General features: G+C 44.1%; 10 protein-coding genes and 1 long non-coding RNA gene across 15 annotated transcripts; 4 read left to right on the top strand and 7 right to left on the bottom strand.

Moving 5' to 3' along the window:
- The first annotated feature begins 718 nt into the window (after positions 1-718).
- LOC136197305 (heat shock cognate 71 kDa protein-like) lies at positions 719-3,463 on the top strand. The gene is made up of 15 exons (XM_065987041.1): positions 719-943; positions 995-1,236; positions 1,293-1,345; positions 1,398-1,500; positions 1,555-1,660; positions 1,716-1,835; positions 1,887-2,062; positions 2,118-2,225; positions 2,281-2,514; positions 2,567-2,689; positions 2,735-2,878; positions 2,932-2,969; positions 3,024-3,075; positions 3,129-3,239; positions 3,298-3,463. Exons 1-15 carry the CDS (start codon positions 742-744, stop codon positions 3,382-3,384), a joined length of 1,899 nt encoding a protein of 632 aa, XP_065843113.1. The 5' UTR covers positions 719-741; the 3' UTR covers positions 3,385-3,463.
- On the bottom strand, positions 2,888-4,532 carry LOC136197312 (uridylate-specific endoribonuclease B-like). Its single transcript, XM_065987048.1, has 4 exons — positions 4,462-4,532; positions 4,093-4,413; positions 3,775-4,039; positions 2,888-3,724 (listed from the first exon to the last, which is right to left on the bottom strand). Exons 1-4 carry the CDS (start codon positions 4,467-4,469, stop codon positions 3,485-3,487), a joined length of 834 nt encoding a protein of 277 aa, XP_065843120.1. The 5' UTR covers positions 4,470-4,532; the 3' UTR covers positions 2,888-3,484.
- Positions 4,533-4,672: 140 nt separating this feature from the next.
- LOC136197306 (tyrosine-protein kinase Src42A-like) lies at positions 4,673-6,665 on the bottom strand. Its single transcript, XM_065987042.1, has 3 exons — positions 5,994-6,665; positions 5,282-5,927; positions 4,673-5,228 (listed from the first exon to the last, which is right to left on the bottom strand). The coding sequence occupies exons 1-3, from the start codon at positions 6,554-6,556 to the stop codon at positions 4,713-4,715; spliced, it is 1,725 nt and encodes a 574-aa protein (XP_065843114.1). The 5' UTR covers positions 6,557-6,665; the 3' UTR covers positions 4,673-4,712.
- A 41-nt stretch (positions 6,666-6,706) lies between these two features.
- LOC136197555 (6-pyruvoyl tetrahydrobiopterin synthase-like) lies at positions 6,707-7,150 on the top strand. The gene has a single exon (XM_065987346.1). The coding sequence runs from the start codon at positions 6,707-6,709 to the stop codon at positions 7,148-7,150; it is 444 nt and encodes a 147-aa protein (XP_065843418.1).
- On the bottom strand, positions 7,131-14,318 carry LOC136197303 (brefeldin A-inhibited guanine nucleotide-exchange protein 1-like). The gene is given in 30 exon segments (XM_065987039.1): positions 7,131-7,355; positions 7,408-7,525; positions 7,576-7,714; positions 7,769-7,931; positions 7,983-8,119; positions 8,169-8,516; positions 8,568-8,703; positions 8,757-8,886; positions 8,954-9,081; positions 9,145-9,331; positions 9,333-9,679; positions 9,730-9,899; positions 9,947-9,987; positions 10,103-10,196; positions 10,250-10,370; positions 10,422-10,580; positions 10,637-11,092; positions 11,148-11,232; positions 11,285-11,490; positions 11,540-11,651; positions 11,708-12,251; positions 12,304-12,403; positions 12,460-12,694; positions 12,833-13,035; positions 13,091-13,303; positions 13,357-13,536; positions 13,588-13,734; positions 13,791-13,926; positions 13,974-14,013; positions 14,081-14,318. Coding segments are annotated over 30 exon segments (5,337 nt in total). The 5' UTR covers positions 14,205-14,318; the 3' UTR covers positions 7,131-7,217.
- Positions 14,319-14,373: 55 nt separating this feature from the next.
- Positions 14,374-16,780, bottom strand: LOC136197310 (CYFIP-related Rac1 interactor B-like). Its single transcript, XM_065987045.1, has 11 exons — positions 16,668-16,780; positions 16,494-16,582; positions 15,862-16,089; positions 15,718-15,794; positions 15,461-15,520; positions 15,325-15,402; positions 15,121-15,255; positions 14,985-15,064; positions 14,807-14,933; positions 14,672-14,745; positions 14,374-14,618 (listed from the first exon to the last, which is right to left on the bottom strand). Exons 2-11 carry the CDS (start codon positions 16,564-16,566, stop codon positions 14,552-14,554), a joined length of 999 nt encoding a protein of 332 aa, XP_065843117.1. The 5' UTR covers positions 16,567-16,582; positions 16,668-16,780; the 3' UTR covers positions 14,374-14,551.
- LOC136197314 (MRG/MORF4L-binding protein-like) lies at positions 16,740-17,511 on the bottom strand. The gene is made up of 4 exons (XM_065987050.1): positions 17,403-17,511; positions 17,217-17,338; positions 17,073-17,157; positions 16,740-16,993 (listed from the first exon to the last, which is right to left on the bottom strand). The coding sequence occupies exons 1-4, from the start codon at positions 17,476-17,478 to the stop codon at positions 16,824-16,826; spliced, it is 453 nt and encodes a 150-aa protein (XP_065843122.1). The 5' UTR covers positions 17,479-17,511; the 3' UTR covers positions 16,740-16,823.
- Positions 17,512-17,544: 33 nt separating this feature from the next.
- On the top strand, positions 17,545-20,037 carry LOC136197482 (IQ motif and ankyrin repeat domain-containing protein 1-like). Of its 5 annotated transcripts, none has more exons than XM_065987259.1 (12): positions 17,545-17,936; positions 17,989-18,153; positions 18,209-18,472; positions 18,530-18,592; positions 18,638-18,777; positions 18,829-18,883; positions 18,938-19,105; positions 19,157-19,196; positions 19,249-19,351; positions 19,396-19,530; positions 19,581-19,709; positions 19,760-20,037. In XM_065987259.1, exons 1-12 carry the CDS (start codon positions 17,547-17,549, stop codon positions 19,929-19,931), a joined length of 1,824 nt encoding a protein of 607 aa, XP_065843331.1. In that variant the 5' UTR covers positions 17,545-17,546; the 3' UTR covers positions 19,932-20,037. The 5 variants fall into 5 exon arrangements, with proteins under 5 accessions (XP_065843331.1, XP_065843330.1, XP_065843329.1 ...); XM_065987258.1 differs by having other exon boundaries at positions 18,209-18,475; XM_065987257.1 differs by having other exon boundaries at positions 18,938-19,196.
- On the bottom strand, positions 17,923-18,875 carry LOC136197490 (uncharacterized). Its single transcript, XR_010672525.1, has 3 exons — positions 18,797-18,875; positions 18,196-18,680; positions 17,923-18,144 (listed from the first exon to the last, which is right to left on the bottom strand). It is a non-coding gene; the product is annotated as an uncharacterized lncRNA (long non-coding RNA).
- LOC136197486 (nuclear receptor-binding protein-like) lies at positions 20,004-22,740 on the bottom strand. Its single transcript, XM_065987266.1, has 16 exons — positions 22,318-22,740; positions 22,141-22,260; positions 22,039-22,086; positions 21,836-21,979; positions 21,740-21,780; positions 21,598-21,692; positions 21,458-21,544; positions 21,352-21,410; positions 21,177-21,293; positions 20,984-21,125; positions 20,812-20,929; positions 20,657-20,752; positions 20,524-20,599; positions 20,425-20,475; positions 20,306-20,369; positions 20,004-20,254 (listed from the first exon to the last, which is right to left on the bottom strand). The coding sequence occupies exons 1-16, from the start codon at positions 22,453-22,455 to the stop codon at positions 20,124-20,126; spliced, it is 1,527 nt and encodes a 508-aa protein (XP_065843338.1). The 5' UTR covers positions 22,456-22,740; the 3' UTR covers positions 20,004-20,123.
- LOC136197489 (PITH domain-containing protein CG6153-like) lies at positions 22,483-23,550 on the top strand. Its single transcript, XM_065987269.1, has 6 exons — positions 22,483-22,770; positions 22,817-22,860; positions 22,911-22,988; positions 23,046-23,150; positions 23,213-23,321; positions 23,385-23,550. Exons 1-6 carry the CDS (start codon positions 22,582-22,584, stop codon positions 23,484-23,486), a joined length of 627 nt encoding a protein of 208 aa, XP_065843341.1. The 5' UTR covers positions 22,483-22,581; the 3' UTR covers positions 23,487-23,550.
- Positions 23,551-23,554: the final 4 nt, after the last annotated feature.

Raw genomic sequence — 23,554 nt, 5'->3', positions numbered from 1 at the left:
TCACGGTTTTTCATTCAAAATTGACCGTGAACTATAGTTCACGGTTTTTCAATCAAAATTGACCGTGAACTATAGTTCACGGTTTTTCAATCAAAATTGACCGTGAACTATAATTCACGGTTTTTCATTCAAAATTGACCGTGAACTATAATTCACGGTTTTTCATCGAAAATTGACCGTGAACTATAGTTCATGGTTTTTCATTCAAATTTGACAGGAGTGAAGAAGGAGACAAAGTGGCAGCCTGCAGTCCCAATGTTCTCGTGGATTGAAAATTGAATAATTTAAATTTTTATATATAGACCAGGCGCATATTAGATCACGTGACGTGTGAATCCAGTAGCTAGGCGCGTGAACACTAGATAGGGCCGCACGAAAAGTAGGAGAAGTCATGTCAAATTTTATTTAATAAAAGTCCCGGATGTAAAAGAAAATTCAAGCATAGTTTCCCCTCTCCTCCATCCACCCCCTCGCCCCCAATGGGGTAAGGCCAGATGGGCACCTGCTTATGAGTCAACGGACTCGTGGGGTCACTCCAGACTCCCCCGCGGAGGATGAGCCCGTTTAACCTCCTGGCTCCGAGCCTTGGACTGCGAGTGGCAGCTGGGATGTCAGTCCACTCGCAGGTGCAATTCCAAGGGGCGTCACTGATTTACCCGCCAGTGCTCAGCCTTATGCGGGGAGGCAACTCTAGAGCCTCTGCAGAGGTATGGCCTATTTATCGCTCTTGGCCACAGAGGGATGGCTGCGTCTGCCTCGTCGGATTGGAGGAACTACTACACGACAAAACAATTGACAAAGGGGAAATCAATAAGACAATACCTTGGATTGATGATTGATTGTATCCGGGGCCCGCCAAATGATGCACGTGGCACGTGCGAAGAACCCGAAATGGAAGAGGAAGAACGAGGAGCTAATCTGGAAGGAGACCCGTTCGAAAAACGTAATCCAATCCCCAAAAATGACCTCGAACGCCTCGCGAGGATGCGCGCAGCTTCAGACGAGACAAGGACGCTGAAAAACGAAGCGGAAAAACCGAAAGAGACGTCAGAAGCCGTCGAAACGCCTTCGCCAGCCGTAGGAATCGATCTAGGCACGACCTATTCGTGCATCGCCGTGTGGGAAGGCGGTCGAGCGACGGTCATCGCTAATAACATGGGACATAGGACGACTCCTTCATGGGTCGCTTATACTGAGAGCGATATGCTCGTCGGCGAAGCGGCGGCGTCGCAAGCGGTGAGGAAAAGAAAGTCGAGCGTTCGTCGCCTCGTGTTTACTCTGCGCATGCGTAGTCGCGGAATCCGAAGAACACTATTTATGACGCTAAGAGAATGATAGGGAGAAGGTAAAGTGAAGTGAGCACGCGCGCTATTTTTTCTTACGGGTTATTTTTTTAGGAGAAGTGATGACGTCATTGAAGAATTTCTCAGTTTGTGGTCTTTCGATTTGGCAGAGAGCGAACATTGCGCTGTAAAAGTGAAAAAACGTGGAGTCGAAACGGTTTGGGAGGGCTCATACGAATTTCTATTAAAATTTTTATGTATTATATTTTAGATTGTTACACCTGAAGAAATTTCGGCCGCTGTTCTCATGAAAATGAAAAGAACAGCGGAAGATTATCTCGGCAGTCCGATCAAATCAGTCGTTGTAACAGTACCAGGTTATTATATATTATATATAATAAAGAAGACAGACACCCTTTGTGAATTTATTAGCTTATTTTAATGATGCTCAACGCCAGGCTACAATCGACGCCTGCACAATTGCCGGTCTCAAACTCGAGCGCGTAATCAATGAACCAACGGCCGCATCTCTAGCCTATGGCCTCGAAAGAGGCAAACGCAAAAAATCAATAATATAGATATCTATTGATTTTTTCCGCCTAGGAACTGGGTCCGATGAGCCGCGCACGCTACTTATCTATGATTTAGGCGGTGGTACTCTTGACGTCACTGTGCTCATTGTTGACGGTCACGTGTTTGAAGTGAAGAGCACGTCCGGGGACATGCAATTGGGCGGGCAAGATTTCGACAATAATCTCGTTAAATACTTTGCACCACAAGTACGTAGAGAACGAAATAAAAAATATAAAGAATCAAAGATATATATTTTATAAGGTAAAGGAGAAGTGTGGCAATGTGAACGTGTTAGAGAATGCCAAGGCTCTTAAAAAACTCCGCGACGCGTGCCAACAACTCAAACACACCCTATCTCACTCAACGGAAGTATAGATAAAAAATATCCCCCTTTCTAATCCGATTATAATTATTTATTTATTAGGGTTCTATTGAGGTCGATGCTTTAATTGGAGGCGAAGATTTCGACGCGTCTCTCACTCGCGATCAGTTTAATGATATCAATTCTGATTTGTTTGAGCGCTGTTTAGTTCCGGTGGAACGCGCGCTAAAGGACGCTGGCGTTTCTAAGGGCGACGTGGATGAAATCGTACTGATTGGGGGATCGAGTCGAATTCCTCAAATACAAGCGCTACTTGAGAATTTTTTCCCGGAAAAAGTATCGCGCGCTAACGGGGTATTATATTAATTATTGATTTTTTCTTTTTTAGACTTTGAGTAAGAGGATTAATCCTGATGAAGCCGTTGCTATGGGAGCGGCTATACAGGCAGCTAATCTCACTCTAACGTATGAAGAAAAGCTTGCTTTTGAGAAACTGGGAGGACTGACTTTGGTAAGACAAGGATACTCTTAATCTTTTATTTATTATTGATTTTAGATGGATGTTACTCCTATGAGTCTGGGGATCGAATTAGCCGGCGGGAAAATGAGCGTACTCATACCGCGAAATACGACCATTCCCTATAGCCACTCGCGAATTTATTACAATAATGAGGATAATCAAACAAAGGCCATTGTTGAGGCAAAATGGAAAGATACATATTGTTTAATTTTATAATATAGTTTCTTATTAAGGTTTTTGAAGGTGAGGACAAATTTACGAAGAAGAATCGGTATGTTTTAATTAAATTAAGAGATATTAAATAAAAACTTCAATCTCTTTTTAGGCTTCTAGGGAAATTTATTTTACCCGGATTGCCACCAAGACCAAGAGGCCAAGTATGGGAGAAAGAAAACTTAGCGCGTTTCTTTGGAAAAAATCGAGGGTCTAGGTTAAAATTAGCGTCATGTTTTCTGTCGACGAAAACGGCGTTCTCGAAGTGTCGGCGTCTGTGAGTGAGGAAAACGGGGCTACGGCGAAACTCGTAATAGAAAAAGAAAAGGTACCTAATGAATTAAATCAATTAATAATATTAATTGAATTAATTGATTTTCCCCCAGGGTCTTATGGGTGAGGATGAGCTTGCGCAAAAAGCCAAAGAGGCACGGGAATGGGAGAACGAGAGCAAGAGAAAAAGACTCAACTAGAGAGAAAAACCCCTTACACTTACCTTTATGTCACCAAAAAATTCTTTTTAAAAAGAGAAATAAAATTTATTTCCGGTCCACGACGCCAGAAAATTCGCTACTAATCGAGTTCAATTGGAAACGAAGTGCCCATGTTTCCGCCGTGATGGTAGCACTTGATATTAACGCGATATTGATCAACTTGCACGTGATTATCGCCGTGATTTCCAAGCAGATAAATAATGGTATAGAGAGCGACTTCAAATTCGGGACTCGTTCCTATGAACGTGCTTCCTTCCGGTTTGTTCTCGCATTTCCACGAGAACTGAATAGTCAGAAAACGAGAATGGGGACCCTCAGGCTAAAAAATAAATAATCTATATATGATTATATTTATTGATTGATTTTTACTTCTCTATTCATTAAATATCCGCGATAGTCGACGTTTCCCGCCTTTTCTTGTAAATAGAATTGAATCCAATTGTGAAATCCGAGCACCGCGTTCGGTCGTCCGCCGGAACTAGCGCGCGTTTCGCCCACGAACACGTGTTCGAAACCCGACGAATCAGAAACTTTCGTGTCACGTGTTCGCCTATATAATTGAAACCAAATTTTATAGAGATGCCTCTTGAAACGATCCTCATTCGAATCCGTTTTTCCTTTCGAAACGAGGTATCTAGATAAAACGATGACGTCATCGTCATCCGGGGTATCGATGGAATGAATTACTTGTGCGCTTCCTTCATCACTTTCGTTTCCACGATCGCATTCAAGAAAGCCCAGTTTTCGCGTTCCTCTTGAGGCGTAACGGTCTCCGGGACTTTCGTTTCCTTCTCGTAATTATCGAGAAGTGCGATGAACGTGCGATACGTCTTCTTTTCGAGAGCCTCGCGACTCACGAATGTGAATAGGGGCTCCGACGCTTGATCGCGCTTCCAATAGCGTTTCGTACCGCCTTGGAGATTGATTTCGTAGTCGGCGCCCGGCGCGAGACGATTTTCGTCGATCGACCACAAATGCGTGCAAATTCTCGACAATTCGGGATCGGAGCTGGAAGAATAGGTGAGCGTAGAATAGAAAAACCTCGATGAAGCTTACCGAGCCATGAGAAGAAGGACAGGAGCGAGGATCTGGAACAAAGAACTGGTTCTGTATACGGGACCTGCCGATGTACCACGTGACGTGCGTGGACTCCCTCCAATCGTGCGTACGAATACAAAAACCGTACAAAAATGCCCCGCCTGCGCATTCCTACACGTAATAATAAAAAATACCTCCTCGCCCCCTCCCCCGCCCCCGCCCCGCCCCCCAATACACGATAAGAAAAATGGGTTCATATACCTCAAAATTCAATTGACGTCATTCGCATCCTTATATTGCTTTCCTTCGCCGACAAAAAAGTCCTCCAAGCGCCACTGCAACGAATCGAACGTAGGCCTGCTTTGCGCATCGTCCTTCCAGCACTCCAACATGATTTCATATAATTCCGATGGACAATTGGCCGGCTGTGGCATTCGATATCCTCTCTCCACTTGAGCGAGAACCTCGGCATTATTCATACCCGGATAAGGAATTCGACCGTACGTGATGAATTCCGAGAGAAGGACGCCGAACGACCAGACGTCGGACTTGGTAGTGAATTTGTTATAGAGAGCCGCTTCCGGTGCCGTCCACTTAATGGGAAACTTCGCTCCTTCTCGCGCTTGATATTCGTCGTCTTGAATAACGCGCGCTAGACCAAAATCGGCGACCTTACAGGAGAGATTCTCGCCGACGAGAATATTCCTCGCAGCAAGATCGCGATGAATATAATTCTGAGCTTCGAGATAAGCCATACCGGAAGCAACTTGCGCAGACATATCAATCTAATTAAATTATATTAATTATATTAATTAATTTAATTAATATATTTTTTTACCAGTTGTGGTAGTCGTAATTCTCGTCCCCTTGACGACTGCAAATACTCGAGTAATGATCCGTTCCTCATGAGTTCTGTAACAATGTATATTGGCTCCATGTCCGTGCAGACGGCGTAGAGTTGTATCAACTTGGGATGACGTAATCGTTTCAAAATTGCCGCCTCCTGTAAGAAAGCGGTGGGAGCCATGGATCCGGGTTTTAGCGTTTTGACGGCGACGGGCGTGGTCTTATTCCAAATGCCTTCCCACACTTCGCCGAATTGACCCTGTCCGAGCAACTTTTGAAGACGCAACGAATCGCGAGGAATTTCCCATTGATCCTTCGTCGATCTGCATAAATCGATGGACGGTTTTTCCGTCTGCGGACACGCTTCGACGAGCCGAGAACAGAGTCCGTCCGAATTCGATTGATAGTGCGAGACGAGCGATATCAAATCGCGAAAGACGGCGCGACGAACGATGAAATAGCCGTCGCCCGTTTCCACCTTGCGAACGCGATAGTGCTTGATATTATCCCCGTCGCGAACGGACAGAGAATAATCTCCCGGATTACTCTCACTTTCCCGGATCAAATACGTACCACTACGACCTTGATACATGAGAAGTTTTTCCGCTTCGGCGCGACGAATGCGACCACGGTACCAACTAATTTAATTAAAAATTAATTAAATTAATTAATTAAATTAATTATTTAATTGGATTTTTTCTTACTCTTCTGAGTCGATTTTTTCTTCGGCTGCTACGTAGTTGCTTGGTATGTATCCTTCGCGTCGCGTGTCGATGGATCGTGCGAGCCACCAATCGCCGTCCGAATCGTTGAGCACTTCGAGTCGATCGCCTTTCTTGAACGGTAGATCTTCGTCCGTTCGTATTTCGTAGTCGTAGAGCGCTTTGACGACGGGATAAAGGGAAGAGGGTAGGGTTGATGATGATGATGGGCCAGGTAGTCCGGGTAGTGCGCGGTTTGGTGACGTCGTCGGACGTGCGGGCATGGTCGCTGGCATGGCTCCCGGATATTGATGTTGAGCCGCCGCTGGATATTGTTGGCGGCCCATTGGATAGTGTTGTTGCCCTGGATATTGGGTCGTCGCCGCCGGATATTGGCCCGGATACTGATGAGTAGGGCTCCCCATGGGGGCTCCCATCGTTCCTGGATACTGTCCGCGCATGGGAGCCGGTCCGCTAAGACGATTTTGCAGCGACATCGGATGTCGAGGAGCCAAGTTGGCTGGCGACGGCGATGGAGTCTCCGGTTTCGCTCCGACGCATCCCATGACGACAATGCGAGAGGTCGACGGCTATTCCGAGCGAGCAGAGCGGCTCAATACGCGTACTGTAGCGATCGCAAACGAGGTTCGCTGTGAGACACGCCCGTTTACATACGGGATTCGATCACGTGCTCAATTTGTTGTTGTCGGCTTCCAATGAACGAAACGTCTGACTCTTCAAAGCAACGTGTCGTGCGTGCTTACGTGACGCGTAACCAATCGTTCAGTGCCGCACATCGTCTTCACAGCAGCGCTCTAACGGACGAAGAAAACGCGAAACTTTACGGTAAGTGTAACAACCCGAACGGACACGGACACAATTATCGCGTCGAAATTACCGTCTACGGAGACGTCGATCCGCTCACGGGAATGGTCATTAATATCGCCGATTTGAAAATCTACATAGAAAAAGGAATAATGCAAAATCTCGATCACGTGAACATCGATAAAGATGTCCCGTATTTCCGCACTAAACCGAGCACGACGGAAAACGTCGCTCTATTTATATGGGAGCAGATGAAAGCGTTGCTAGGCGACTTGCTCTATGAAGTGAAACTGTGGGAAACGGATAAAAATAGCGTTATTTATCGCGGGGATTAATATCAATAAGGTATTAATTTTCACATCATGATGAAAAATAACATGCACATAATATTCACTCAATCACTCACACATTGACAATTATTTCAAACGACGTCCCGATTCGTTGAAAAAACTTCCTCAGCAAATTTCGAATTTCCAACTTGAGTTCCAATTCGAGAAAATCGCAGAGAAATGAATAGGCGCGCGCCGCGTGAATAGGAAACTAAATAAATTGATTAATTTAATTAATTAATTAAATTATTTAATTAAATTACCCGTGCGTCTGAAAACGCAAGCAATCGCACTAAATATATAAGGATTAGAGACGTCCACGCTTCTCGATGGTTATCCGTTGACAAACATAGAAAATAGGATAAACCCTCATCATATAAACTAAATATATTATTCGTTTTATTGATTTTTTGAATTCTGTCTCTTCTTACCTTATCAATGTCGTCTGGACGTCGTCCCACGCTTCGCTTCGATTATCGTCGTCGTAGATGTAGAAGAGAATCCGCAACGCGCACGCTAGACTCGTCGTTTCCTGTTTCACTAAATTCGGCTTCGATTTTCCGCGAAAACCTTAACGAAAAACGTGGAATAAAACGAGCGCGTCGACGCGACGAGGAAACGAACCCGCTTTCTGTAGAATAACTCGCTGTTCGTTATTCGCGTTGAATTTTCGCGCAAAACGATGCGATTCGAGGAGACAATCGACAAGGGCCAAAAGATGACGCGAACTGAGTCGCGAATACATTGCCTGTTCGGGCGGAGTCGGTCGACCCGGGGGAACTTTTCCCTAGGGGAGGGGGGATATGAATTAAAGGGAAGGGAACGCTTTTTTCCCTACTCTAGCTATTGCTAAATTGTATTCGTCGTTTTTGCGAGAAATCGCCGGGAAAAAGACGATGTTATCGATGGCCTGAATCAATTCGAGTTGAACGACGCAGTTGATGAGAAGAGCCGAAAAGAGAACGGGATCCGAACCTAGAAAACAACCCCTTATATAATATAAGGTAAGTCGAAACGTTCTTACTTGTTTTCTTCTCTTTAGATTTTGAAATAACCGTCGCATTTTCTTCTAAATCGTCGACAGTGGACACGGAGGCTAAGCTCTCCGTTTCCGCCGTTTGCTGTTGTAGCCCGGATCGACTCAGATCCGCGTCCGAGCCAAACTCCGACGATCCAGGAGAAGCGGAAGTTGGAGGAGCAATCGACGTCATCGTTGGTTTCCACGTGAGGAGCTGATGAGGCAAGGCGGAAATGAAAATTCGTTTCACTTCGCGACAAATCTCGTCCCATGTTGACTCAGTGAATTTGTGTCCATTCGATATGACGAGATTCTCAAGACAATTCGTACCAGATCGAGCCAACTGTTCATTATCTAAAATTAATTAATATTAATTAATTAATTTAATTAGGTAATTTAATTTACCTCGTTGGACGCACCAGTGTAATTGGCTCAGCATATCTCCAAGGAGAACGGGTGAAAGAATATCGAAATATTGCGTGAAAACGTCCACGATTGCGTAGAGAGCGTGATTACACGTCGTCGTCATCCATTCGGCTTTCTAAAAAAAAACGAGGAGATAAAATAACGAATTCGATTTCATTTCCATTTTGCCTCTTGGCGTTGTTCCGGGAGCTTCATGTCGTCGAATATTCGAAAGACGATGCGGAAAAGATCTTTCCACCAGCGCTGATTGAACGACGAGCCGTACGTCTTGATAATTTCGAACATGACGGTGAGACCTCTGTAAGAACAGCCGGGAACTTGGTAACCGTAGTGACCCCGCGCGCGCGCGAGAGAGAGAAACTAACCTCGTTCTCACGTCCAATTTGCATCGACTGACGACGCACGACAGTTCAAAGAGAACGGGAAACCAACCTTTCACCCACACGCGATCTTCTTCGCTCACATTCTCATCTACGCCGTGATCTTTGAACATCTGAAAGAAAATAAAGTCCCGGATGAGGCATGAGATCTCCCTTTGTTTGAATAGTGCTATTACCTGTGGTGCTTCGGCCACGTGACGAGCGCAATGACGAATAAGACGAATTGCTTCCATGCTTGTGTCCGGAAAAGCGGCGTTACAAGCAAACTCGCTCAGACACTTGACAGCGTCTTGAAACGAGTCAATTGTAGCGGCGAAATACTTCTCGAAAATAGTAGCTAAAGACACGCACATACAGTGGTTCCTCTAAGGGGGCCCCACTAAGACTAAGACCAGTACCTGTCGTTTGAAAGGCTAATTCAACGATTCCTTCATCGAGATCGGACGCGGCCAAGTGAAAAACAGAGAAAATGTTTTTCCAACCGGATTTTATATTGGCCGCTTGAGAATGAACCATTTGTGCGACGCATCGCACGACCATGTCGCGAATTGTCGGCGATTTGTTGCGCTTCATGATGTATTCGAACGGACGAAGAAAATCCTTTTGAAAGCGAAAATTAGGCAATTCGCCGCGTTCGAGAAATTTCATGGAGAGCTGACGAAGCGAATCGACGGCGAAAAAGGAAACATCCTGATTATCAATACAACCAACCTAGAAAAATAAATTTTATTAATTAAAATTTTTAATTAAATTAATTTTACTTCGTTGAAATGATTGCCTAGAACTTCCCATATTCGCGACCATTCGAGTCGAATTCGATCCATGTTGTAATAGGAAATTTCAACGAGTTTTTGAAGACTGAACATGCGTGGACCGGGCGCCAAATTCAACTCGACTATTGACACTTTGCAAAGCCAATTAACAAAATCAACTAAGAGAGGAAAAAATGTAGAAAAATAATTGATTAATTATTAGTACCTATAGCATCCGCATCAAGACGAATTGACCCCGTGAAAATTCTAAGAAAATCATATATATTTATTGATTTTTGACTATTATTGATTTTTTGACTGTTATATTTACGGATTTTTGACTGATACGTATACATATTTATTTATTGATTTTCTCTCTTACCTGTCTACTGCTACAACGACGCTCTGAGATCCCGTTTCTCCCATCGATTGTTGTATTGTTGCAAGTCGTTTCAAATCAGAACTACTCTTCGTAGCTAATAAATAATTATTAATCATATTTATTTATTTTTTCTTCTTGTGTTGGTACCATCTGAATCGACGTTTCCCGCGCTCGCGTTGCTTCCGCTTGGCGGACCCACGAGATATTGTTTCTTTACGCCGGCCCCGATTAATTGAGCGAGTTCTAATTGCGAAACAACCTTTAAAACCTGAGAAAAAAACGCTCAAAAATTAAATTTCAAAATATCTACTAGACCTACTTCATGCCAGGATTTTTGTAAATAATTTCCATCGGTATGCGCAATAGCGATTAGGGTCTTAATCGTTTCAATGTTCTTTGGCTTCATTTCCGTAATTCCGGCGCTCACAGTCAGCAAAGTGAACTGACTAATCGAAAGTATAAAAGTATCCCTCTCAAACTAAAGCAGAAAAAATCGAGCCACGCCCCCAAAACGACCACGCCCCCTCCCCTCACTTCTAATCCAAAAACGCACGCTATGCGTATGGAACATCGGAGTCCGTCGAGACACGCCCTCACGAGCTCCATGTCATTCGTTTCGCGCAACGTGACGCTCAATGCGACCAATATGGGACGCCACGTGGACTTGAACATGGGCTTCACGTGCTCCACGTGCGTGGCACGTGTAAATGACGTCTGCTTCCGGCTCACCTCTTCCATCATGGATTTGACCGCTTCGCCCATCTGTTCCATTTCGTGCGTGTACGTTGCGCGCTGTTTGCGCTTGTCTGTCGCGCTCGCGCCGCCGGGAAGCGTTGACGTTTGGGGGCGGGACCCCGTTGGCTTTAGTTTGATTTCACTCTGCGCAATCTCGTCGTAAATGCTCTCGAGATATTCGCGCGGGAGATCTTTGCTATCGTTGATGCCGCGATTCATGCGAATGTATTGTTCTTTCGTCATTTTGTTCTTCACCTGACAAAATTCCCGCCCAAGTGAGCAAAGGCTAGCGCGCGTTAGAACCCTTTACCTTGACGCTGTGAAGATCCGTTGTGAGCATGATAATCGAATAAGCGAGCACGTACGCCGCGTCGGCACTCGCAAAAAGCCCCGTACTAAAAGAAATAAATAAACATTTTTTTTAATAATTATTATTATCTATATTACCTTGGATTCGTTTCGCAGTAGCGCGACGCGAATTTTTCCATGATTCGATCGATTTTCTGCGCTTCGCCAGGAAGTCGAAATTCGGAGAGAAATTTTCGCAAAGCCGCGACAAATGACATTTTGGAAAATTCCATTAGATCCGTGTACGCGTACATGACGTCAATGTGATATTTTTTGACGTCACCGAGATAATCACCCAATTGAGTCTAAATCAAAAAATAAAAAATGATGAATTAAAATAGTTATTTAAATTACTTTGTCGAGTCGATCGTCAGAGAGAAAGAATTTTGCTACGTCAATAGGATCCGGTCCAAGGAGACCGTTTTCCTGAAGGAACTTGACTCCCTTAGCCGGCTTCTCAGCAAAACTAAAACCAAAACAAATTAAATAAATCAATAAGTATAATCTCCCCCTCTCACTCACATAGCCAGTCCCTTTTCCATAAGAGCCTTCCTCTGTTTCCTCTCCTCAAACTCCTCCGGGGCATCCGACGACAAACTCCCGGATACCAAACTCCCGGATTCAACCACGCCCCCATCCGTGGCCGCCAAACTCACAACGCGTCGATGTCCACGTGGCGTCGACGGACCACTTCCGTCTCCGTCTCCGACCACGCCCCCGCCACTATCCACCCTCAAATGTTCGGCGTCGACTGTCGCTTCTAATAAAGCGGCGGTACTCTGAACGGATTTTGCAATTCCAAACGCCATCATTCCCGTCGAATTGGGATTCACGTATAAATCGCGACACCATTCGACCATGCATTTGAGAACGTTTCCTATGCACGCGACGGCGACGGAACAGAGCATTCGATCGGGCATTGATATTTCTACGTCGGAGCTATGGGGTTGATGACTTCCGCCGCTTTGAGCGACGCGCGATAGAACGTTGATTAGACGCTCAAAGATATTCGCGAGGGATAAATCGCAGTCGTAGTTTAAATAGATATCCACGATACTTTGAGCATCTGCATTTTTCTATTTAATCTATGTATATATAATTATTTATTTTTCTTTTACCTGAGCATATTCTTGAGAGGGCTTCGACGACCATGTAGCGATGTTGATGAGAACTTGTTGGCGATTCGAGAATGTTTAGGAAGATTTCCTTGAAAAATACCTAAGACGAAAAAATGACGTCACTTATTATATATATATGATTTTTCTTCTCTCTACTTCTATCTGCATTTTTAGGTGGGCTTTGAATGATTTTAGAAGTTCGAGAAAGATGGCGAGAGAGAGCTCAAAGACGTGAGGAACGGATGAGACGCCGTTCTTCGAAAGAGCGACGCACAAATACTGTTTGATGGCGCAAACAAAGACGTCGTTCGTCTTGAACACGGGACCGGCATTCTGAAGAATCGAGAGCAACATTTCCAGCGACAAAATTTTCGATTTCAACTCGTGAGACCTGGAAGAAATTAGAGGAGAGACTATAGAAAAGTATGGATACATTGTAGAGACTATAGGAAAGATATTAGGGACTATAGATACAATAGAAGAACCCGGATAAGACTCAGGGACTATAGAAGGGTCTTTCTTGACTTACTTTGGATCCGTGTCTGTGATTGGTTTCATGGAGAGTTTGCAGAGAGAACGAAAAACGAGAAAAGCGTCTTTTTGGGATATGTGACCGAATCGAATTGATCCGCTTGACGACGATACGGCTGTCATCGTTGTCGAGGAAACTTCCGAGGAGGAAACGTCTGAAACTTGAGATTCCATATCAAAATCGGGAGTGGAGAACCTCTCCTATAAAAAAGAATTTATTTATATGATTAAATAAGTTTTTGTTATTGACTTATACTTTCATTAGTTCTTCTCTTAGTTGAGCCTCGGCGCGCGTTAGGACTTGAGTGACGAGAACGCGCGCTCTCTCTCTCAATTCATCATCATCATCATCATTCGCCGAGAATCTCTCATCTCTGCTTTCACTCTCGTCACGTGATGCCGGTACTGCTATGGTAACCTCTTCTACGTCACCATCACCGGCCGCTTTTCTTCGTTTCACGTCTGGCGTCTTAGCAACGATCACGTGACCAATAAAATTCCCGTATGCAGACGTTTCCTTACCGCTTGGGCTTCCATTCGTTGAAATATGACGTTGAGCATTTGCGTGAGCGTTGCCTTGGCCGTCGTCTGATTAATCAAATTTCGACTTCCAACGTAAATATTGTACGTCGTTCGAACGGCTTGCAAAAGCGTTCCTTCGTGAACTTCGCAAATATTCGACGTCACGGCAGTCAAAAGAGCCTTGGGAAGATTAAATAATAACGATTAATCACGTGATAATTATTATATTACTTTTATTATTTGAAGTTGAATTCCATCGTCCGTATTGACGCCTGCAAAACATCCACACATCGTCTCGACGACGCGATCAATAATCCGTTTTCCCGGCTGAGTTGGATCAGGAGAATTTCCAAGCAAATGCCCATAGGCAATTAATTTCTGAAAAAAAGACAAATATTTTTATTGGTCACGTGATATTTATTCTCCTATTTTACTTGAAGACAATCCAATGCGGTAATGACGAGTCGCGAATGTCGACTCTGACATGCCAGTTCGAAAGGAAGAATAAATTGATCCGCATCCACATAGGTTCTTTGATCCGGGTTCGGAAGCGTTCCGTGATCATCGCTGCTATGGAAACCAACTATTCGACCACGCCCACTACTCAACTTCCTTACCTCGATTCGTTTTCGGCGGCGATCGTTTTCTTTAGCTCGCCTATCGCATACGGGGTATTCGTTACGTTTCCTCTCGCGGGGCCCCCTTTCGCGTCCGAAGCGCTTACTGAGTGAATCGTTGCACGCTCGACGTAGCGGCGCGTATTGGGAGCGACGCGTCTCCTTGTCGGCGAGGATCTTCTCCAGGGCCCGCGTTAGGAACATGTGCTTCGTACGCGATGCGCCGCTCATTCTACTCGATCGATTCGGTGAAACATTGCTGCAACTAGAAAATCTACGAAGAGAGGCGACGCAACGAGGACTAGGCGAGACGAAAAGGCGAACGAATGTAAAGATACTATACGGGGAATCGAACGAATGAGAGCCCGGATAACCGCGACACGTGTACAGAAAAAAAGAGTCCAAGAAATAAAAAGATGAAGAGATACTACTCGGGGTGGAGAAGAGAGAAAACAGAAAAATTATCGAGTGGGTCAACAAAACGTCCGCTTCCTCTCGTACTACCAAGAAAACGAACAAAAAAAAAGAGAAACAATATGCATAATCTTCTACCCGCCCACATGCTCCCCCGCTTCTATTTATTCAGCTAGCAAAGATTTCACCAGTTTTGGCGTCGTTTCATCATTCAAATGCTTCGTAGTATATCTTGGGGAAAGTTAAAATTATCAATTAATTAATTCTTTAATTAATTATACTACCTAAGAGCATTGATGAGACTCTCGACTTGACTTTGCACCGGATAGTCTCTCAGCACTTTGATAGAGCCCCGTATCTATGATGTAATATCCTCCCAATATTGTATTTATTTTAAAAAATGAACTAGATTATATTACATCAATAGCCGCCTTTTTTGCAAAAGCGCCCACCGGATGCACGTGATCATAAAGAATGATGACGCCAACCATGACGCGAAGGCAATACAAAGCGCTTTCCTCATTTCTCAATCTCTCCTTATACTCACTACGTCACAGGATAAATATTGATCTATTGATTTTTTTATTATTTACGTACGGGTTCTCAATCATGATCTTGCACACCGTTGCCATGGTACTTAGGCACTCGGTGGTATTATCAATAGGCAAATCCTTATGCTGAGAGAAAAACTCTACATTTTCTAATGCGAGAATATTTCCTAATTTATTTTTACGTCTTCAACAAATTTGGCTGTGGCTTCGCTAAGCGTTTTGAGAACGGGTGTCGGATAGGCATAGAAGAGGGACATTCGATTAGCCATTTCGTTGCTAACGCCAGCCAAATCGGAGGGATCTTTATCACCTTCTCTCTTGGGGGGGAGGGAGGGAAGGAGAAGGTTTTTTTCTATTTATTTATTTATTTATTTGTTTTTCCTTACTACGTCATTGCTCATTTTCATTTTGTTCAGGGTTCGTCTGTAGTAACTGAAATCGTTTTGAATCGACGGATTCGTCATCTGATTTAGATTACAATAGATACTCTCTAATTACTAATTAACAAAGTCCCACGCCCACTTTTAGATCATCGAACGTCAACGTGAAATGTAGAATTTCGGCGAATTGTTTCACCAAAGCCTTGAGAATGAAAAATATGAGAAGAGTGACTGACAATAAGAGACACGCCCATCCCGTCCCAATTGCTAATATCTCTCCCCCAATAACGATTATTTCTCTAGCATGCCAACCTGAGTGTAACCCAAAAGCAAGAAGAATGCTAAGGACACAAGGACCCGGCATGCAATGCGACCACGCCCACGCAACATTCCCCTTACCTGCTGTTCCCTCAAATGATCTAAAGGTCTTAAATCCGACGTTGTCAAAACTTCTAATAACACGACAAAAGCTTTTTCTATATATAAAGAAAAAATCAAAATTTAATTGCAAAAACCACGCCCCCTCCCCCCATTCCTACGGACCTAATTCGAGTGAATGCTCATAAAATGATTTCAATTGAGCGACGAGCGGGCAAACCGATCGCCATGCCGACTGCTGAAAATCGTCGCTTTTCGGATTGGATATGGCCTGGCGAATTTGTTCGCCTGCACCCTCGTACGAGCGCAATTCTTCGAGTATGCGTGAGGATCGTTCCAGTGTCGCTAGCACTTTTTGATGAGTCGACATTTCCTCGGCTTTCGGCTGGGCATCTTAGGGGGGAAAAAAAGAGCCACGCCCACACTTTTAGTGACGTCACAAATTCGCGTGTTTTTTTTCTTTGAAAGGGCGTCGACTTTTGTTTGTCGAACGAAGTCTGACGACCGATCGATTGGAAAAGAATGCGATCGGTCGTAAAGGATATGATCGTTCTCGGAGAGTTCGCTCTAGCACGCGTGTGAACGACGCGATCCATCGATCGATTCGCGTCGCAATGAACGTGCGGGGAGCGGGGCGCGCGCGCGCGCGAGAGAGAGATCGATGTTCGAGCATCGCAACCGCGTTGCTGTGCGCGCGCGCGGGGCGTCGTCGCCCCGACCGGCGATTTGACTGGCCTTTTTCTCTCTCACAAAGGAACGTGCGCGCGTCGCGGTCGCGTTGCTACAGTACGCCTTACCTTCGAAGTCGAGAAAGACGTCGTATTTGGGCGATTCATTGCGATCCGTCAGCAAATTGAGCAAGTTTCCCATGCGCTTCCCCGTTTGCCTACACGGGAATGGGAAAATCGTACCGAAAGTGGGATTCGCGTCGATGCGAAGCGATAGTGCGCTTCTGCGACGCGATATCTTACTCCTTTGGAGTGAAATAACGCTGCCTTTGCCTTAGCTGCCTACGAGATCAGGCCCGACACGAGAGGAACGCCAACGGTCACAAATATCCCGTTTCGACGAGAACTGCGATTGCGCGTGCGTAATTCGATAAAACTCCTTTAGCTATAGTTAGCGCGCTATGCATTTCTATCAACCCGACGACGTTTTCCACTCGCCGTGGCGGGAGAAGCGGGCGACGGATTCGACGATAGAGTACGCGTTCGTTTTCTCCTTCCAGTGCCTGGAGACTCGGGTAAAATAGGACTCGGAGGAATACTTCCACTTTTCAACGCAGGAGCAACTTTATCTATATGAACATATAAAAATTAACGATTATCGGTCCGTTTGCGCATGTGCGTCGTGACGTCAAATAATTTCATTAATACCATCGTTATCTAATTCGCATCCATAGTCCTCTGGTAGGCAAAAATCCTTTTGATCCATTGGAAAAGGATTCGATTCGAGATCATTCTAGATACCACCATAATAACGTACGCTACGATATATCTAAAAGTGAGCTAAAAGTGTACCAATTCGTCGAGATTGTACATCGACTTTAGATGATCCCAAATCTGCGTGATTGTAAACGTGCGATTCGTTGCTCGACTCAATTTGTCGTGTATGTGTACCATCTGAAAGTGTCGACTAACGCCTGACGGATGAAAGAGGTTTTCTCGCGAGGATTTCCGAATTGGGAGGCCCCACTTTCAACACACCTACTGGTTTATGTCCTTGCATGCTGTGAAAGAGCTCTATCTCTAATTCGGGTGTCCAAACGATTTCGTCGTCCATTTCTGTCGTAAAAGTCACACGCCGATCCCGTATGTTCGAGTCTTACACTGCCCGTATAAGGCGTTGCTATGCCGCCGAAAAGAATCGCAGCGAAGGCTGCAACAAAGACAAATCGAACGTCAACGGGAAGTGCAGCAACTGCTACTGCAAGAAAACCCGTTGTAGCAGCAGCAGCAGCTCGCGGAAATGTTGGGGCAGTGAGAGGACGGGGAATTGCGAATGTTGCTAGTAGAGGGCGGGGACGTGGAGGACGGGGCGTGTCCAGTAGCCCAGCAAAAGTGGCGGGAGACGCAAAGCAAAAATCGAAGTCTGCAGCAAAAAAATGGACAAAAGTGGAAGAAGCTGCTGCGAGAAAAATTCAAACAAAATATCGACAGTATAGAGCTAAAAAGGAGCTAGCTAAGAAGAGAAAAGAGAAGAAAGAATACGATGAATTGATGGATAAAATACAAAGAGATGTACCTAATTAAATAAATAAATTAAATACCGATTTAATTAACATTATCATAGGCATGGGTTCAGCTGATAAAAATGGAACGAGACGAGGAGGAAAAGCAGAAGAGAAAATACGAGGAAGAGAGACGTCGCAAGCGAGAGGAAGAGAGAAGAAAAAAACGCTTATTAGAAGCAGCATTCGACGGAGACAACGACGAAATAATTGCCGTACTAAGAGAAGTATAAAAACACAATAATTAATTAATTAATTAATTAAATTACGATTTAATTTGAGGCGCGTCAAGTCGCCTTAGAAAAATGCGAAGAACAGGGTTTTCCAACGGGAATGATCGAAGCGACGATTAGACGACGTTTAGAACGATTTATCGACTCCACAGACGCGAATGGAAACACGCCCCTATCAGAATCAGCCAACGGGGGAAACCCGGAAACGGTTCGATTGCTGATCGACAAAGGAGCCGACGTGAATACGAAGGGACAATACGGTCGCACTCCTTTGTATCGAGCCGCATTTGCCGGCCACACAAACGCAGTTGAAGTAGTATAAGAGAATTTTTTAAATATTGAGATATATGTTGGTTTTTTTCCTTGCAAGGTTTTGCTTGAGTTTGGCGCCGATCCCCGTATTTATGCCGATGATGGAGCGACTCCAGTTCAGGTATTCGTAATTGTTTTGTTTTTAATTAATAATTTGTTTTGGAAGATTGCTTCCGTTTCCGCTGTCGTCTCTCGTCTCGAAGAATGGACTATAGAGAAAACGGATTCGATACTGGCAAAGATGGCTGAAGAAAAAGAGAACAAAGCGAAGGAAGAGAGAAAACGAAACGAAGAGCAAACAGGAAGGTAAATCACGAAAAAATACCTTTTTGAATTTGAACAAGTGGGAGATGATAGGCTTCAAAATAAGCTAAAAGAAGCCGAAAAAGAATACGAGACTGCGCAGAAACAGGTCACTAAATAAATAAATAAATAAATAAATAAATAAATACCTAATTTTCTTTAGTTGGCCAAAGCGTACGAAGAACTAAACAAGAGAATATATGAGCACGATAAATCGGCTGCAATTGGGGCCGTAAAACCCGAAGTAACTCTTCAAATTATTCACGACTCTGAAGCAATTCTAGATGAGGCCAAAGCGCGAGCTGAAAAGACTCAAAAAATTGTCGACGAAGTAAATACCCGATTAAAATTATTAATCCTAGATTCATCGGTTTTTTTTCAGCGGAGACTGGCTCTTCGCGAGCAGCAGAACCCCGATGAAAGTCAGTCAAAACCCACTCTCCCAAATTACCTTATAAAAATTCCTTTTTTAAGATGAAAAGAATCGAGAGAGCGAGATCGGTATCAAAGTATCGATTCGCGAACTCGATGACGTTCTTCTACGTGACGTCGGAAATCGAATCGCTTCAGACGGAAGGTGGATAAAAAAAATATTAGAAATATTTTCTATTACCTTATTAGATGGCCTCTACTTATTGACACGTCGAAACAGGCGTCGACGTTTCTTCGCTATCGAGATACGAATTATCTCGACGCTTTACATCCGAGAGATATGGACCCGGAAACGATTCGAATGAACGTTCTGGGAGCCATACGGTAGAACGATACATATGATATATACTAGCTTATTTATATTTAAAAAACAGATACGGGAAATTCGTTGTGTTGGATTTGCGTGACGTCGATATATGGCATGTTGTGACTCAGAAATTCGACGTCGTTCAAAAGGATCTCTTGAAATCGATTATGACCAAAGAAATTATGAAAGAAGACAAGTCAATAATAAATCAATAGCCAATATCTATATATAGGCATTATTTTTTAGGTACCTTGGTTTGGTGAGAAAGACTGATGGGGAGCAATACGGAAAAAATAATTTCAATCGAGTCGAAAATTTCAAATTTGTTGTTGTGACGCGAATGAGACGACCCCCAGACGAACTCGTTCGTCAAACGTACCCTATACGAATTTTCGTTCCGGAGCCACGAAATGTTTAGAAAAACACGAATCACGTGATACACTTACTTTTTTGTATGTCATTCAACGGAGAGGAAAATAAAGCAACTAAATAGTATCAAAGCGTCTAAATAATAGAAAAGAGCAAAAAAATCCAGGATATATAGGTATGCGTAACATGCAAGCGCGCGCGCTACCGAAGCTACAATTCTTCTTTCTCCCATACGGGACTATTAAACTTTAGCAGCAAGTGCAGGCGCATCTTTGATTGGCTGTCTTATCATATCAGCAACCGAATCCCTATCCGCTTCATTTATGAACCCAAATGTAACCAATTCAGCGGCCATTATCTCCGCCGTATCACCTGTAGCACACACCCACTCGCTACCATAGCAACAAAATATCCCGTACTAACTTGGTGTAAAATTACAGCTCAATTGTCTCTGTACCCCATCCTCTAGTTTCAACGTCAAAACAATCTAATTATAGGAAAATTTTAAAGAGGATCCCCCCCCCCCCCCCCAGTTTATTTACGTGGCTAGTGTTATTTGCACTTGTGATGTCACAGCTCACACAAGATCTCACCTAAAACCCAAGCTAAGACCCTTGACCCCTTTGACTAAGCTTCCCAACCCTTCGCTCTTCCACTTCATACTGCGTCTCACTTGCATCCGGTTCCGCAAGATTTTCAGTCGAACTGGACTTTGACCTAAAACCCCGCCCAATTGACCCAATAATTTAATTAATTAATTAAATCTGAACGTACGCATTCTCAGCCAATTTAGGCTTACAAACGCCCGTCAAAGGATGCAACCCATCGCGAACTTCCTGCAACAATTTCTCCAAATCAGACGGCTTGAACCTTTGAAAACCCAGAGATTCTAAAAAAAACCCTCTCTCCTCCCTTCTCTCTCTCCTTACATCTGCTGAATGCCTTCGCGCCCATCAACGTGCTTAATCTCCGCGCCAACCTTATCCCCCTTCTCCATCCCCGCCCGATTTCTCATTTTCCCAATCAAAGCCGTCTCAACATCCTTCCCTATCTAGTCAATAAGTATCTACCCCTTTAAGGGGGCCCCCCTTTCCCCCTTGCCTCTCAAATCAAATATCTGTATGACAGCGTGAGTGGCGAAAACCTTGAGCGAATGGCATTCAAAGATAGCGGGGTGGAGAAGAAGTTCTCGCGCCGACGGACGATCGTCGACGTCATGTTCCAAACAGGCGTGAATAAACGCCTAAGGAAAATTAATAAATAAATAGTCACGTGAGTGACAAAATCAATTTACCTTGACTTGAGGATCTTCGACTCTGTCAATCATTTTTATAATTGAATCGTGGTCCAAGTGCTTCGGCTTGCCCTCTGTTCCATTCGCTATAGAACTCAGAATTTCCGTGATAGCCATCTTTAAAAATTCCCTCATTTATTATTATTATTATTATTCATTTATTTAATGTGCTTGCCTCTAGTGCGCATACTCCAAACGCGTAGATATCAGATTGCGTCACAAACGATTGCCGCCCTAATAATTATGTTATATAATTAAAAAATCAAATCTTAAAAAAGTACCATATTCTGGTGCTATATAATAAGAATTTCGCGCTGCTGCTGGATCTGAAACCGTTTTGACGTGTTTATTAATTGTATCCGGGGCAACTTAATTAAACTATTCCTAATTCAATTTTTTTTGAAATTTTTTATTTTATTACCGCATCCAATTTTAATTAGTCCATTGTGCTGGAAGAATATCGTGTCACATGTCAGATTTCCGTGAACGATTTTCAAATCAGATTCGTGCAAATAACTTAATTAGATATCAATTTTCAATTTTTATTTAATTTTTTCAATTACCTTAGCGCAAAGAGAATTTGACGACACCACCGCGCCCACGTCTAAAAATTCTCTTCGTAGAATAATAATAATTAAATTGATGAATCAATTAAATACCTTTTTTCCTACGGGTTTCTTATTCTTCTGTGCTTTCTTAATAAATTGTTTCAATGACCCTGACGTCATATACTCCGTAATAAAAACGACGCGCTGATGATTATCCGTAATCCAATATTGATAGAACTTGACAATGTTCGCATGCTACAGTGTAGAGAAAAGGGGGGCGTGTCCACCCACGAAGCCCAAAGAAATGAACTCACTTTCAATTCGGATAAATTATCGAAAACCTTTCGCATATAGTCACTGTCCTAAAACAATGACTAGTGGGGGAAATAAGCGCGGGAATGAGCGCGAGGACACACCCCTTTCGCCGAAGCTTTGCGTTCGGAGAAATTCACTTCGTTCCACACGACTTCGACGCCTTCTTCTGTGTCCATTGCCAAATAAGCGGCGTCGATGCCCGGCACGTCTCGCTGGGTCACCTACGCGACGCTATCCATTGGGAAATGCGAGGTGGGGGCCCTCGCGAGGAATTCGACCTTGTCGCGGCGTTTTTGCCAGCGGCCGTTCGGGCTCTCTTCGAGAATTTCATCGTCGCTGTCCTCTTCGCCCGAATCGATTTCGGAATTGGCCGAAACGATCGCTGCTGACGCAGAAGCGGCGTTTTTTTCAGGCATCGTCGTCGGATCGATGCGTGCGCTAAAGCAATTGCGTGACGTAGCAAGGCAAAGAACTTCATCTAAAGTCGAAAATCGAAGGCCAATCAGAGACGAGAACTATCACGTGACATTTCCCGTGTAATTATGAGTGACCATCACCATCATCATCATCACCACGATCACGATCACGGTGATCACGACTCGGAATTGGGTCAAGCGTACAGTCTTTACACAAAAATCGACACGTATAACGTCGAGTGTCTAAACGAGGTCGAAGACGGCTCGGGAAAGAACGTCTTCAAACCTTGGGACGATCGACTTGATACATCTAAAGTAGAAATTCCTAACGTACCTGAATAAATGATATATATATCCCTAGTATGTCGAGAGTGATGCAGATGAAGAACTGCTCCTTAGAATACCGTAAAAATGACGTCACTTATTCAGAGTTGCGTAGAGAGATGCCTGAGTAGATTTACGGGTGATATAAAGCTGAAAGGTTTTGTAATAATTGGCGGCGAAGGCGAGAGTCACCCAGCCCAAGTCAAACTGTAATAACTCAGTACGTAGAGGAAAAAGAAGGGACCCTTTTTTTATTATTCCTCTAGATACAAAAATCGTCCTGGTATGACTTTTGACGATACGACGGCATCGGCCGATCAGGAATTTCAGCTACAGGAAGATAGGGACGGTTCGATTGAATACCCAACAATGTAAGTCGCAATCGATCGATCGCGCGCCGTTTCGCGCGTCGCCACCGCGCCGCGTGTTCTAGGGTATCACGATTCTCTGGGGTGACTCACTTGACTATGTACTTTGCTTCAAACTTTGGAGCCGAAGCAACGAGGATCTACTATATTGGTTTATCAGGAGAATTCGCTCCAGTGCGAGACGCGTGACGCCACGCGCGCATATTCCCTATTCTATTCTTTGCCTCTTTTGTGTAGACTCGCCGACACGAGGTCACAATATGCAACTACGAAGCCCAAGCGAATCCCGCAGACCATAGAATCAAAGGAGTAGACAGCGTTAGACAGCAGATTTCGTAACGAGTTTTGCACGTTAGTTGAATCCCCTTGTCTACTTGCTCTAAAATTTATAATTAGTTCTCGGCGCT

Source organism: Oscarella lobularis, chromosome 17, assembly GCF_947507565.1.
Source record: "Oscarella lobularis chromosome 17, ooOscLobu1.1, whole genome shotgun sequence".
Classification (NCBI taxonomy): Eukaryota; Metazoa; Porifera; class Homoscleromorpha; order Homosclerophorida; family Oscarellidae; genus Oscarella; species Oscarella lobularis.
Note: the sequence above shows the minus strand (reverse complement) of the source record. Positions and strands in the feature narration are given on the sequence as shown.

Excerpts from the sequence above, each read along its gene's own strand:
- LOC136197305 (XM_065987041.1), top strand. The coding sequence starts at position 742 with ATGGCTGCGTCTGCCTCGTCGGATTGGAGGAACTACTACACGACAAAA. Across the intron at positions 2,515-2,566 it reads AGAATTTTTTCCCGGAAAAA|ACTTTGAGTAAGAGGATTAA; the intron begins GTATCGCGCGCT and ends TTTCTTTTTTAG. Across the intron at positions 3,240-3,297 it reads TCGTAATAGAAAAAGAAAAG|GGTCTTATGGGTGAGGATGA; the intron begins GTACCTAATGAA and ends ATTTTCCCCCAG.
- LOC136197312 (XM_065987048.1), bottom strand. Across the intron at positions 4,040-4,092 it reads GTGATGAAGGAAGCGCACAA|ATACCTCGTTTCGAAAGGAA; the intron begins GTAATTCATTCC and ends CGTTTTATCTAG. Across the intron at positions 3,725-3,774 it reads GATATTTAATGAATAGAGAA|CCTGAGGGTCCCCATTCTCG; the intron begins GTAAAAATCAAT and ends TTTATTTTTTAG.
- LOC136197306 (XM_065987042.1), bottom strand. The coding sequence starts at position 6,556 with ATGGGATGCGTCGGAGCGAAACCGGAGACTCCATCGCCGTCGCCAGCC. Across the intron at positions 5,928-5,993 it reads GAAAAAATCGACTCAGAAGA|TTGGTACCGTGGTCGCATTC; the intron begins GTAAGAAAAAAT and ends TAATTAAATTAG. Across the intron at positions 5,229-5,281 it reads AATTACGACTACCACAACTG|ATTGATATGTCTGCGCAAGT; the intron begins GTAAAAAAATAT and ends TAATTTAATTAG.
- LOC136197555 (XM_065987346.1), top strand. The coding sequence starts at position 6,707 with ATGAACGAAACGTCTGACTCTTCAAAGCAACGTGTCGTGCGTGCTTAC.
- LOC136197310 (XM_065987045.1), bottom strand. The coding sequence starts at position 16,566 with ATGGGAAACTTGCTCAATTTGCTGACGGATCGCAATGAATCGCCCAAA. Across the intron at positions 15,521-15,717 it reads ATCATTTGAGGGAACAGCAG|GCTTTGGTGAAACAATTCGC; the intron begins GTAAGGGGAATG and ends TTCATTCTCAAG. Across the intron at positions 15,065-15,120 it reads CAGCCAAATTTGTTGAAGAC|CATAAGGATTTGCCTATTGA; the intron begins GTAAAAATAAAT and ends TTTTTCTCTCAG.
- LOC136197314 (XM_065987050.1), bottom strand. The coding sequence starts at position 17,478 with ATGGACGACGAAATCGTTTGGACACCCGAATTAGAGATAGAGCTCTTT. Across the intron at positions 17,339-17,402 it reads GCAAGGACATAAACCAGTAG|GCGTTAGTCGACACTTTCAG; the intron begins GTGTGTTGAAAG and ends TTCATCCGTCAG. Across the intron at positions 16,994-17,072 it reads ATGCGAATTAGATAACGATG|ATAAAGTTGCTCCTGCGTTG; the intron begins GTATTAATGAAA and ends ATGTTCATATAG.
- LOC136197482 (XM_065987256.1), top strand. The coding sequence starts at position 17,547 with ATGCCGCCGAAAAGAATCGCAGCGAAGGCTGCAACAAAGACAAATCGA. Across the intron at positions 18,476-18,529 it reads ACACAAACGCAGTTGAAGTA|GTTTTGCTTGAGTTTGGCGC; the intron begins GTATAAGAGAAT and ends TTTCCTTGCAAG. Across the intron at positions 19,531-19,580 it reads AACGTTCTGGGAGCCATACG|ATACGGGAAATTCGTTGTGT; the intron begins GTAGAACGATAC and ends TTTAAAAAACAG.
- LOC136197486 (XM_065987266.1), bottom strand. The coding sequence starts at position 22,455 with ATGCCTGAAAAAAACGCCGCTTCTGCGTCAGCAGCGATCGTTTCGGCC. Across the intron at positions 20,600-20,656 it reads CCTAAATTGGCTGAGAATGC|GTCAAAGTCCAGTTCGACTG; the intron begins GTACGTTCAGAT and ends GCGGGGTTTTAG. Across the intron at positions 20,255-20,305 it reads GAGCTGTAATTTTACACCAA|GTGATACGGCGGAGATAATG; the intron begins GTTAGTACGGGA and ends TGTGTGCTACAG.
- LOC136197489 (XM_065987269.1), top strand. The coding sequence starts at position 22,582 with ATGAGTGACCATCACCATCATCATCATCACCACGATCACGATCACGGT. Across the intron at positions 22,771-22,816 it reads ATCGACTTGATACATCTAAA|TATGTCGAGAGTGATGCAGA; the intron begins GTAGAAATTCCT and ends ATATATCCCTAG. Across the intron at positions 23,151-23,212 it reads TCGATTGAATACCCAACAAT|GGTATCACGATTCTCTGGGG; the intron begins GTAAGTCGCAAT and ends CGCGTGTTCTAG.